At 39.1% G+C, this 13,272-nt stretch overlaps 1 protein-coding gene across 1 annotated transcript in view; it reads right to left on the reverse strand.

Annotated features, from left to right (window-relative positions):
- Positions 1-773: 773 nt before the first annotated feature.
- PIK3R1 (phosphoinositide-3-kinase regulatory subunit 1) overlaps positions 774-13,272 on the reverse strand; it is a 92,781-nt gene continuing 80,282 nt past the window's right edge. Inside the window, 10 exon segments of the mRNA XM_006169527.3 lie at positions 774-3,852; positions 5,317-5,487; positions 6,177-6,245; positions 6,336-6,512; positions 7,003-7,145; positions 7,945-8,031; positions 8,033-8,074; positions 8,340-8,520; positions 8,619-8,717; positions 9,768-9,870. Coding sequence (XP_006169589.1) covers positions 3,663-3,852; positions 5,317-5,487; positions 6,177-6,245; positions 6,336-6,512; positions 7,003-7,145; positions 7,945-8,031; positions 8,033-8,074; positions 8,340-8,520; positions 8,619-8,717; positions 9,768-9,870 — 1,262 coding nt within the window. The 3' untranslated portion in view covers positions 774-3,662.

Here is a 13,272-nt window from a genome sequence, read left to right on the forward strand (position 1 = left end):
GGAACGTTGTCCCATGTGAGGCATTGTGCTTTAAACTGCCCCTTTCTTAAATGACCCTAAACTCAAACAGGTATCAGGGTCTGCTTTCCAACTGACTTGGATACCATGCATAGCAAAAGCACAGTTGTTAAAACCAGCAGATCTTTTTCTCCCAATAAGGAACATCAGTAGGACTTCCCAAACACGTTACTAGCTCATAACCAGCTATATGACAAAGCAATTGGTTCCCCACAGTGACAGCTCACATAAACACATTTGACTTGACATGACACACTGAAAACGAGGATTTCCAAGTTAAGTGAGTCACCCAGACCAGTTTCCTAAAGAGAGTAATATTTAAAAAAAGAAAAAAGCCAAAGAATTATGAACTTCTCACTTCACTTGCAAACAGTTTTCACTTCTATAAGACAAACAAAACAACCTCCAAGGAGAAAAACGACCCATACACTTATACAAGAATTGTACTAGACATTTGCTTGTTATGTACTTGAACCCAACGACTGTGGATCTAGTTTGGCTGAAAGGTGTACTGGAAACACAGTCCATGCACATATACATATATACATATATCAAGGGCCATGAAGTTGTCAGATGTTGCAAACACATGCTTTTTGCCTTTTCTCATGGTTATGATCGCTCCTGTGTGTAATGAGGTCCCAATGCTCCCATTCTACAGCCCTATCACAGCCTCTCTGCAGCTTAGCTTCTGGCTTTATCTTAAGGATGCTACACTGGACAGGGAAAACTGATGCATGGATACAATCACGTATCAGGAGTGCCTCTGCTGAATCCATTCACCCTCGTGTGAGCCACTCAGACGTAGTCAGGAGATGACTATCTGCTTGAATCCAAAGAGCCTTGCTGGTCGAACATCTGGAAGAGCTGATTGCACACTACGCTGCAATCAAAAAGGCATTTGGCAGAAAAGGTAAGGTACGGTATAACTGTTATCTGAACAGTGAATTCTGCCTTGCTGTTCAATGAAAAACCTATTGCACTTACGCTTGTGAGATGAAAAATAAGGCAAGTGCCCAGATACCATGTCATCTTGTAAAGTGTTGAAACCAAGATATTAAACTGTAGCTTTTAATGAAACATCTGATTTCAGATCTTATATTGTAGAAATTAAATGAAAATTCTATTTAATAGTATACATGATGTGCTAAAAAAAATAAGCCACAAATCTAGTTTATAAACTACTATTAACTAATTAACTGTTAGATTTCTGTGTGATGTGGATAGATATTACTACCAGAAGTCTGAAAGCAAAGACATTCACAGACTAAAACCAGGGACATCAATTGTCTGATGATGAGAGAGATGGGTAGGTCAGTAATGGTCAAGTTTGAGGCTGACGGTCTGGCTGCTAAGACCGACTTTTGCTATTGAGTATGAGTAACTTCATGTAAAGAGGAAAAATAATACATTCTACAGATGATTAACTCAGCTGCTAGACAAATCCTTTCAAAAAAACTTTTTGAAAGAACATTAAAAAAATCCCAAACAAACAAACAAAAAACCCTTATCCTAGTACTGGAAAGAAAGAGAACTAAAACTGTGGGTAAATCTAAGGTTGAGAAAGGGAAACTGAAATTTCAAGATTCCCGTTTAATCTACCAGGGTAGTGACCATGATTATAATTAGCCTTTATCCCTTTCAACACATGTACAATTCCTACTGAACATAACAGCGTTTGCATATGTAAATCAGGGAGAGTCCTCTCGCTCTCTCATCCTAAATGGGAAGATGATGCTAACGACCCCTTCCTTTTCCCACAGTGAAGTAGAACACATGCAATTATTTGGATGAATGAGAAGGACCGTCATGTGGACTCCTGCGATGACCATGACTAACAAGCTCTACACAGCCCAGAGGAGCAATGGTACGATCGTATCTATTTGCTTTAGGTTCTTAATTGAATGGAAAGCTGGGAAAATGACAAACGGCCAACTACAAATATTTTTTTCAGATCGTGGTTTTTTAAAAAAATGAATGTTTGTTGGTCATCATGAGAGCCTAATGTTAAAAAGACAAAGACACCTTTTCTAAATGCAGAGATTATACCTTTAAACCAGTGTTCCAAACACATGTGAGCTCTGTTCCAGGGACCCAAAAACGCTCAGCACTTTGTGAGAACTGAAACACCTGACCCGCTGTGCTGTGTTAGAGTTGACAGCAGGTTTGTAATTGTTACTACTTGATAACAACTAGCGAATCCAAGTGGGAAAGGACTAACGTATAAGCGACTTGCTGTGCAGTTATCCACTATTTCTCTGTAATATGAGAAAGAGAAAGTGCATAAAACCTTTGCCATCCCCCCACCACCCACCTGTTACACCCCCCCTCCCTAGATTCAAGAAGTTCACAATTCTTTATGAAACAAACATTGCCAGGTACCGTATTTTAAGAGTCTTAAAACAACATTGTCGGACTCAGTGATACTTTGTCATATTCATATATCTTTTTCTTTCTTTCTTTTTTTTTTTATTGAATAAAGCAGCTTTGAAGCTTATCAGGCACTGCCCAACAAAACATTTAGTCCAAAATTTAACCTTGGGCTAATGGCCAAGTACTCTGTACAAGAAAAACTGTAAAATATTTCATAGTTTTAATTCTGAAGCCATTTTTTTTTAAACTGGCATCCTGTACATTTCTTTAAAAAAAAAGAGAATAAAAATAACAAGATGAATATTAACAAAAAATCAGGGACAATATTTTCAAGCAACAAAAACTGGGGTGGGGAAAGCTTATTCTGAAGGTACATTTAAAACTGAGATAACATGAAAATTAAGAATTGAATTGCATAGCGCTGTGAATTTAGCCTTCAGCAAAACAAAACAGAAGCTATTTGGTATTGATACAAATCCATCTATTTGATAGTTAGTCATCAAATATTATTTACATATTTTATATACTGAATGTCACTTTAAGTCCTGTTTTCTCAGTTCAATTTTTCTGTTGGTGGGTTGTTTCGTGTTGTAGGTTTTTGTTTTTGTTTTGAGAAGTTTAAAGAAAACACTTTCTGGCACTTCGCTAGGACAGAATTTCCTCTTAACACACAGACGAACTGATGTTCTCTCAGTGTCCCTCGTGAGCGGAAGTGCCTTTCTGCTACATATCGTTCATTTGTTAGAAAATGAAATAATCCACAGTGCGATGTGTCTGGGCCACCGTGCACAGCAACACCCAGGCTAAACCAGGCTGGACCAAGCGTCCTCAGGCCAGGGCTCTTCTGCCCCATCCACCCTCTGGTCTCCAAAGTCCCAACTTTTAGCTGGTAAAGCTTCAGAAAGCATTATCAAGCACCATGATTAAAGGCCTCTTTGTCCCTGCACGCAGAGATTTTTGCGTTTCTTTTTCTCTTCATGTTGTGTGTTGTGGCTTTAAATTAAACCATACTTCTTTTAAAAAAATAAAAAAAGAAGAAAAGAAAAGAAAGGAAGATGAACACTCCAGATTAGAAACTCATCACACAGCCCTAGGCTGCATGCTGCAGGTCTTCCCCTACTTCTTTTTTTGTCAAAGAAAGCTCTAGTCCCATCTGAAGACAGATGGCTTCGTTTCCGCAGCTCAATTCACAGGTCAGGCTGGAGAGGAGCCCTTTGCTTTCCAGAGGCCTCGGGGTGGTTGAACTTCAGGAGAAGGATCAGAGGATAAGCGCTTCATCGCCTCTGCTGTGCATATACCGGGTAGGCTAGTGTGACGTTGAGGGAGTCATTGTGCTGCACGAGGGAGGTGTGTTGGTAATGTAGCACCAGTTCTTTCAGAGAGCTGTACAAGTTATAGGGCTCAGCAAAGCCATAGCCGGTCGCCGTCTTGTTGATGACACAGTGCTTTACTTCACCGTCCACCCTGGAGAGGAGAGAAACAACAACAATCTTGAGAGGCTTGTCCGGGACCACTCCCAGCTCTGTAAGGCATTCTGAATACAATCATCACCGTGGAAGAGTGTGCTTCGCCAGCCAGGCTCAGTCTGGGCAGACAGCCTGCAGTTCTGCTAGACTCTTGACGGTCTCTTATTTACTGGCTAGTTGGTAGGCAGGCAACCCAGCTACACTGAACCACTGTATTTTCATCTTTAAAATGATTTAAAAGGAGGACATTGGTAATATGGATATGCTAGGGTTACTCTGAAATGAGACCATGTTTGCAATGTGCAGGATAGAATGTCTGGCATGCAGTAAGCATGCAACAGATGGTGGCTTCCAGTCACCATGAGGAACGAGGACACTATCAGGACTGCCATATAGCCAGCAGGGTTACTAGTACTACCACTATAATGAACAGAATTCCTTCTTCCAGGCTACCTTTGAAATGTCTACATAGCTCTCTGCCTTTGCATTTGTTCTGTAATCTCCCGGTCCCTTGTCGTTACTCAAGTTCTTCTCATCCCTTCTTCCCTCTAGGAATATCACTCTGGTTAAATGGAGGTTGATTATGACACACTTTTAGAACCTCGACCTACTAGAGGATGTGTGCTTTTCTGAAAATGGTGACATTTGTGATCCAAAACTCGTTTTTCAAAGGACTCACCAAACTATTAAGAAATACGTAGGGGCCAGCATACGGCATATCAGTTACATTGCTGGACTCTCTCGTGGTTGACCGTGGTTCAAGTTCTGGATCTGGTGGCTTGAAAGTCACACACATATGTGCAGTGTGGCCATCGCCCCGGGAGCTGATTTCTCACTTTCCCTCTCTCTGTCTCTGTCTCTCTCTGTCTCTCCAGTAAGCACACTCTCCCTAAGGCAAAAACCTCTTAAAAAAAAAAAAAAAGAAAGAAAATATATCCCATGGCAGAAATGTGTTTCCCTTTGGATGTACCTGTCTTAAAGACAGTGCTCACAGTGAGCAGGTTCATTTTTCTTACTGTTTTCACCTGTTCCCCTTTCCTGTGGGTGGTATTCTCTTCATATGAATTACCTTAGATTTTAACGAAATTAGCCTTGGGAGGCTGGGGCAGGGGGTGAGAAAAAAAAAGCAGACATAGCTATTCTCATTTGAAAGAAGAAGAAGCAAAAAAAGAAAGACTTCTCATGATGAATTAGCTGCCGAATTGAAACCCAAACCTTAGTCCTTCCAACCAAATGGCCTATTAGATCCTACAAACAAGATTCTCCTAGCTAGACTTCAATATTACTTCTTTCTGTCTTTCTTCTTCTGCTTTCTTGTACCACAAGAGTCTTCAAAACTTGAACTTTTTCAAATTCCTGCCCCCAAAGCTAAATGAATGAATGAATGAATCAATTAAACATCTTCTCAAGACATGTTGTTATTATTATTTTTTTTAAAAAAAGAGGTGCTGCAGATACATACACTACAGAGCAGGCATAGCAGCCCTGTTTACTGCTCTCCCGGACTAGAAATGTGCCATCTCGCTTCCCCCGCAACAGGTTTTCAGCTTTATTTCGGTTGCTGCTTCCGACATTCCACGTCTTCTCATCGTGGTGGGGCAAATCCTCATCGTCTTCCACCAGGGAATATTGGCTAGGTAGGCAGGAGAGAAGGTGCCAAGTGAATGCAGGAATCACCCGCCTGCCCCATGGCCTCGCTTAGGCAGGGTCCTCTGTCTTGTCTACCTTGTTCCTGCCCCTCCCCACCAAGCAAGTCAGACCAGCTGTCACCTGTCTGACTCAGCCCTGACTTTCTGACCTGAGTTTTCCTTTCCCTGTGTTAGCCTCCAGTGCAATCCCCCAGGACAAAGAGGCTATTTCTGCTTTACAGTCAGCAGCCACTCTCAGGTGCTTGGGCAGAGGGCAAGGTATTAAACAGTCTCGTCCATCCAGTTTAGATCAGGAAACTGATTGTCTAGGAGGGCTGCCGAGTATTCAAATAATTCAAACACATACTAAAGCTTCAGAACATACTACATTGTAATTGTTTTTTCTCTGATTGTTCCAAAAATATTTGGAGATTTTCTTTTCAGCTTTTCAGGGACAGCATTAAGGACAGAGAGGATCATTTGGCAACATTTGTGTAAAAATAAATCCAAGTCCTCCTCAGCTAAACTTTCCTTTTTTAAATTCTGGATAATGACACGGAGTTTATACATTTTCTCCTACGACATGTTCCAAACTCAGTAAAATTCCTCACTTGTTCTAAAAACAAAGCAAGTCATGCGTTTTCCTAAAATGAGAAAAATCTGTTGCTATCTCCCATCTCTACTGACTACTTACTCCTCAGTGTTTTCATTGCCCAACCATTCGTTCAACTTCTTCTGCCGAACACCTTTTTGGGTCAACCACCTGAAAAACAGTTTTGGAAAGAATGTGCATTAATAACTCAGCCCGAACTTTAGCAATTCCAGTCACTCACGAACAGTGTTCAAGACTTACATCAAGTATTGGTCTCTCGTCTTTCTCAGCTGAATGAGGTCTGGTTTAATGCTGTTCATGCGTTTGTCGATCTCTCGGTACTCAGCTGCCTGCTTCTTGAGGTCTTCCTCCAATCTTCTTCTACTGTCAATAATCTCACTGATTCGAGACTTTAACTTATCATAATTATGCATAATCCTGCAGGCAAGAGAAATGCATCTGGAATTACTTGGGTATGTCATATGGGTTCCCTGAACTTTATGAGAAGTTTTATTGTGGCTTCTCAGCAGTTTTCCTCAGGAAAGAATGTTTTCTTTTCCCCTCATTTTGAAATTACTCAAAACACAGAATGACAGATCATCTCTCTTTTTTTTTTTTCAGAGAGAGATTTTTGGTATAGAGCACTTGTGCTCACTGGACAGATGGAAAGCAAGAAATCACCCCCCAGGGGGGATGGCCATTCTGCAATCCCTTCTCCTCTTGGGATCTTGGGCACACGCATGCACACATGCCCAGTGTGAGGTTTAAGCTGCCGGGTTCAAGATTCGAACCACGGTTAACTATGTAGGAGTCCAGCAACATAATCACTACATCATCTGCTGTTTCCAAGAGAGATAATCTTTAAACAAGCTAAGAGAATTCAGGTCATCTTTAGTACAAGGATAACCAACACACTCTGTTCACCAACCTTTGTATTTCTTTTTCATTGCCTTCACGTTTAAACTTCTCTATATACTCTTTGCTGTACCTCTCCTGGGTTTGGCACTGTTCTTCAAATATTTTTATGGTTTCATTAAATGCTTCAATAGCTGTTCTTTTCATTTGAATTTCCTATAACACAATTTTCATAAGACAATGTCATATCTTTCATAGAACAATTTCTCATGCAAGACACTACCAGGATATCTGGTATGTATTATCACCTAGCATGCAAGTACTGTGTTAGCAGGGTGGAATTCAAATTCATAAGACCCATTAAAATAGTACCACAGAAACACATTTCCTTTTGGAAAATCTTCTCAATCTACGGAAAATAACTGCATGGCATTTTTCTAGTTTTCATTTTTCTCAAAGCCACTCTAGTTTCTAACATCCATGTCACCTTTTACTCTCTCTGGTGGTCCCAGATACATGATAGCCCAACAGGGGTAAGTTTCTGAAAACTCAGTGTAGAAAATGTAACCTCCCTCTTTCCTGGCCAAGTATACCCTGGGTAAATCTCCAGTTCAGGGATTAGACATGTCTCTGAAACTTCTGGTCATCACTAACTTCAATCGAAATAGAATTGTCTAATCAGGAATTAATATTAAATCAACTTAAACTCAAAACAACCCACCAGCCATCATATGAACTTAATTTATTATTCTAATACGAATAAGCATCATTGAAAAGGTTCAGAGGTACTATGCTTGGATAACAATGATTCACAAAACAAAACAAAACACATCTCTTCCCTCCTTCATTCACAAAAATTCAACCTTTCTTATTCTCCTTCTTTTAAGATGAAAAATAAACTTGTACTTTAATTACATTTTTCCAGAAATGTTTTGAAGTCCTGTCATCCACTATGTGTTAGATTTTAATAACTAAGAACTCTGAACTTTTGATCCAATTTTCACAGAAAACTCACCTGGGAAGTACGAGTATATTCTTCATACAATCTATCATATTCTCTACTCTTTTCTTGAAACTGAGTGTTATATTCATGTAACTTTTTCAAAACCTACAGCTTCAATATTATCTTCTTTGACAACCTGATCCTAGAAGGATTAAAAATTGGAAAAAAAGAAAAAACAAATTCGGTTGATAAGGAATTTAATCAAATAACAACTACTAAATGTAAAAAAATTTTAATTGATAGCTTATTTAGCAGTTATAAAATTATAATATTTTGACCACAATTACAAGGTTTTTCTAACTTGATTACATAAAATTCCTCTGTCCATCTGTTTCTGAATGTTTCTGATGTATTAAGAGTATCTTGTCTAAATGTCATGACAATTTGAGTAATTCAGTGTTCATTACCTGTTGGTATTTGGATACTGGATAAAGTAATTTCACATCCAGTTTGGGATTATACTGAGCTAGAGATTCATTCCGGTAGTGGTTTATTAATTCAACCACAGAATTGAAGGTTAATGGGTCAGAGAAGCCATATTTCCCATCTCGGTGAAATATTTTGATTAATTTGTTATTTCCTCCTTTCCTGTAAATATAAAAATAATGGTATTGAATTTTTCTAATAAAGAAATACATTTTAATGTCAATCCAAACACTCTATTTCAGCTACACTCCTCTACTCACCTTAGTGTAAGAGTATAATCACCATGCATTTTAGTAGATGCATCTCGTACCAGAAAGGTCCCATCTGCTGTATCTCGAAGTTTTTCATTTACTTCTTCCCTGAAATGGAAAGAATTCGAGACAATGCTCACCTCAAGGATTTAGTGACCACAGGTTTACATTTTTAAAACAGACTTTTAAAAGATTTTTGCCATAGAACACATGCACTTGTTAGAGAGCAACAGAGACAGAGAGAGGGAAAGTGAGGAACCCCCCCCTCCGGGGGAGATGGCCACACTGCAGTCCCTTCTCTTCCATTCTTGGGATTTGGGGTATTCATGCACACAAGCCTGGCATGATTTTCAAGCTGCTGGGTCCAGGATTTGAACTATGGTTGGCTATGTGGGAGTCTAGTGCCTTAGCCACTATGCCACCTGCTGGCTCCAACAGACCTTATTTTTTAAAGCAGCTTTTGATTCATAGCAAAATTAAGCAAAAAGTACAATGAGTTCCCATATACTTCTTGCTCACAATAGATTTATGTTTATGAAATGCATTTTCACAGCCTACTAATATCCTTTCTTCTTTATTTATATAGGAATATTATCAATTCCGGTGCCATTATAAACAGGTGAATGGCAGTTAACAAAAAAAAAGTGTCCACTTTCACTATTGGTATAGCTGTGGTATAAAGTTTCTATAAATTTTTCTTAACCAAATACCTCAGTCTCTCTGACTAATCAGCACCGAACGCTGTGATCCCAAAAAGGTTTTTCCCAATCCCTCACTCGCCTACACTAAAAGCAGAGAAAAAAAAATGTCATTTTATGTGACTATGCTAAAGACAGTAACATTAATTCTTAGAGTTGTGTAAAACAGAGAGAGTGCATTTACACTCAGCCTTCAGGCAGTGCCATTTCACCCTGGCGCGTCCCTGACATCTGTGTCAGTAACGAAACTTCTCGGGTATTTAATTTCCTGTGGCATCCAGCACCCACAGTCCTCCAGCACTCCGTGACTTTTCTGGTCTTCCTTGGAAGGAAACCAACTATGCTTCATGCTTATGTTGGATGACATCCTAAAAATGGAACTTAGCAAGCTGGTGCTTTTCTTTCTCTTAATCTGAAACTCTCTGTATCTACTGAAAATGAAGAGTATCTATGGCCTTACCTTGAGATATCACCCCAGTACCATTCAGCATCTTGTAAGGACATATTGTTATTCATACCGTTGTTGGCTACAGTAGTGGGTTTTGGTGGCTTAGGTGGCAGTGCTGCAGATGAAAGAGGAAAAAAGAAAGTTGTTGGCAATCCCAACTACAATGGAACATTTCAAATTAGGACTCAAATTCTTTAGATAAATGATATTTCTATTTTTAAAAAAGAGATAAAGAAGACTAATTGCAATATATAGCAGTAATTCACAATTCCGTGGAACACAGAAAATACTTTTCTTTAAAAAAGAAATCTTGCAGAATATGCCTCAAAAGGAAATAACACTGAAGAAGGAGAAAAGAGACAGAAAGAAAATCTGAAAGAACCTCAGAGACTTGCAAATACATTGGGCTGGCCATGTGAATAAATTTCAAAGTAAATCCAGAGTCATGACCTTTTCTTCTTCTAGATTCTAGTTATATTAAAGTTTCATGCTGGTCAAATCCATCTTAAGTAAGAAACTTATGAACACATGAGCAGTAGGAATTACATGAGCTGGCTTCAATTTCCTCTTCTTATTTAATTATAAAAGACAAATTTGGTCTCTGTCCTCCACAAACGCTGTCATGGTGATAAAAAAGCTCATCTCCAAGCAGTATGTTTTAAAAGAAGAAATTGGGTTTCTCTAATCTTAGTATTTCAGGCACTGTTCTGCCAAAAGCCACTTTAAGAAACTCATCTGTGACCTAAATCTCTTTAGTATCCACGTTAATATTCTGTTGGATAAATTGTGCTCTAAATGCCAGGACTGATTAAAAACCATACCCCCATTCCTCAATGTCAAATCGGTATCCATATATGAATTGGTGACAAATAAAAGACTGCAGTGTTCCTGACTTTCTTAATTGGGGTGAGTGCTAACATTGGAATAAAACGACCTAGGAAACAGAATAAATCTAAAATTTTTAGCTCCCTTCTAAGTGATGAGTTTTAAAGCACTATTTTAATTTGTACCAAAATGATTCCAGGTGCCTATCAAAAAACATTTTACAAAGACTAGTATGAAATCATGGACAGCCAACTTTTTTTTTCATGATAATATCTCAACAAAAGAGAAAGCAAGCAAAGTGTCAGCGTCTGATTCAGAACAGTTGCAGGTCACAGAGAACTGAGTTGCAATCACTGCTACATTTCACATGCTTTCTGAAGTACCAGGTGTCATCACTGTCAAGTACCACAGTTTTCTCTAACCCACTGTCAACAGGGAAAAGCAGCACAAAGGATGCATCACTTTAATTAAAAAAAAAAATATATATATATACATATATATATGCACGACAATATAATCAAACTAGCAAATGAACACGGTTAACAAAAGATACCAGTGAAAAACTGGAATTCAATTCATATCCATTCAAGTAAGAAAAAAGCATTTACCACAGACAACCTGATCTGCTTGCTTCCACAAACAATCTGTTTAATTTTCAAGCTAGGATCAAACGAATTTTTAATCAACAAAACAAATTAAGAGAAACAAATCTAAAGAGCTTAGATAGTAGCTTTCAAAAATTAAAAAAGCCACAAAATTAACTAGCTCTCTACGATAATGCTGCAGTATTACCTGGTGGATCCATTTCTATATAAAACATCAAGTCTGTGCCACAATTTATATCTGTCTTAGCATATTCTAAATCCAGGTCTTCCATATTCCAAACAGTGTTGTACATTTGTGCGAGAGTTTCCTTGGCTGAGCTCAGTTATAAGAAAAGAGTCCGGCTTTCTTTGTAATGGTGTCTTGGAATTCATTTTAAAACCTATAAGGGGCTGCACTGTAACCTATTACATCACACACCCCAGCCAATCAAGTCAGAAAAATGTCACCAGACCACTCCTGCTTCATCAGTTCTCCTCTTTACCAGCCTTTGCACAATCCGACCTCACTGAGAGCCCACATTTAATGGAACTACAATGTATACATGCTCATCGCTTCGAAAAGGTGTTTAATTTGACTGTTCTCCTTCAGCAGTGAGTTTTCTCATTCCTTTTTTATTACTCCTTGCCGCATGGTATGCTCCGCTGTTGGCAGGTTGACAAAAGCTGATATGCTGCAGCTCAGAGCTTCCCCCAACCCCCATCCCCAGTGCATCTGGGCTTATAGATAGCCTGGTTATTCCTTAGCTTAAAGATCTTCCAAAGGCATCAAAATGATATACTTAAACTATTTTTCACAGCCTTTAAGTATCTCCCAAATGTATTAAAAGCAAAAAGGATCGAGAACTCTGGATCTTTAATTTAGTCCTCTGTAATTCACTAAAACTCAGAACTTAACACTGTCACAAATATACTAAAAAGAAAATGTCGAGTTAAAATTCCCTTCTCTGTCAAACATTCCAAAGTTAAACTAGACCTTATTAAGAGTAACAACAAAAATTCTGAATAGAAATGAAGACTGTCGACATTATTAATGAGCGTTTTAATGTGTTACTGTCTAACAAAACTGAGCAAAACGAAGACATTTCAGTTATCTCTGCAGTGTTTTACCGATGAACTATCTTCTGTGCTAATTCTGCGCTCGAACAGGAGAGTGATGTAATCATCTTTTTCTTTTTCCTCCCCCCTCCTCTCTTTTTCCCCTTCCATCTCAAATGCATCACTCTGGGGACACATACTCCTTTGCAGCAATATTTCATATAAAGAAATTAATTTCTCTATAAATCTAATTATTAATTTTGGTTCTTCAAAAGCTGTTCTGCATATAATCCTGTCACTCTTACTGGCGTCTAACATACATTCCCAGTATGAACCAATCCCTCTATACGGTCATGATATTAGATGGGGGGAACCTCTCCCCTACTGTAAATGTGGCTCATTGAAACGGCACAGTGGACTTGTGATCTAGGCACGAGTGCCTGTTACATATTTGCGTGACAACTTAAAAAACACTGAAGCCCTTCAGATTTATTTTCTGACATTTTCTATCAAATTTGTAATCAAAGTATATTAGAAAGCAGACCAAAGACAAGGCATTTTCATCTCTGGGCATTGTTCCCTTAGTGGGTTGTCAGCTTAATTGATTTCTCCAGTACTGGGGAAGACAGGCTCACCCTATGGGCTCCCATCCTCTCCCACTCACACTTTTCTGTTTGCCTAAGGGTTTAAGTTAAACCTAAACTCAAATTCAAATACAAATGGTGCAAGTAGTGTAAGGGGGTTTTATCCTTAGAGAAGATTCAAAACATATTTTTTCTTAGTTTATAAAAGTGTTGGTCCTCCCCCAAAAGTAAGGAGACAGGTCCGCTGAGCAGCTGTGGCCGGTCTAACAGGAAGCCCAGAGACACCCTGTGCCTTTGGAGCACTTGGTACAAACCAGCCAGGCTGCTGGATCCCATGTGGCAAACCAACCCCGGAGGAGGGCAGGGAGACAGGTGATTTTCCACGATTCCCTTCAAGCCCTGGCCTGGCACCAAGGTCCAGTCAAGAACTTAGTAATTACCTCCTTCCCAAACTTCCAACCCAGGCCC

Source organism: Tupaia chinensis, unplaced genomic scaffold, assembly GCF_000334495.1.
Source record: "Tupaia chinensis unplaced genomic scaffold, TupChi_1.0 Scaffold147123_1, whole genome shotgun sequence".
Taxonomy (NCBI): domain Eukaryota; kingdom Metazoa; phylum Chordata; class Mammalia; order Scandentia; family Tupaiidae; genus Tupaia; species Tupaia belangeri.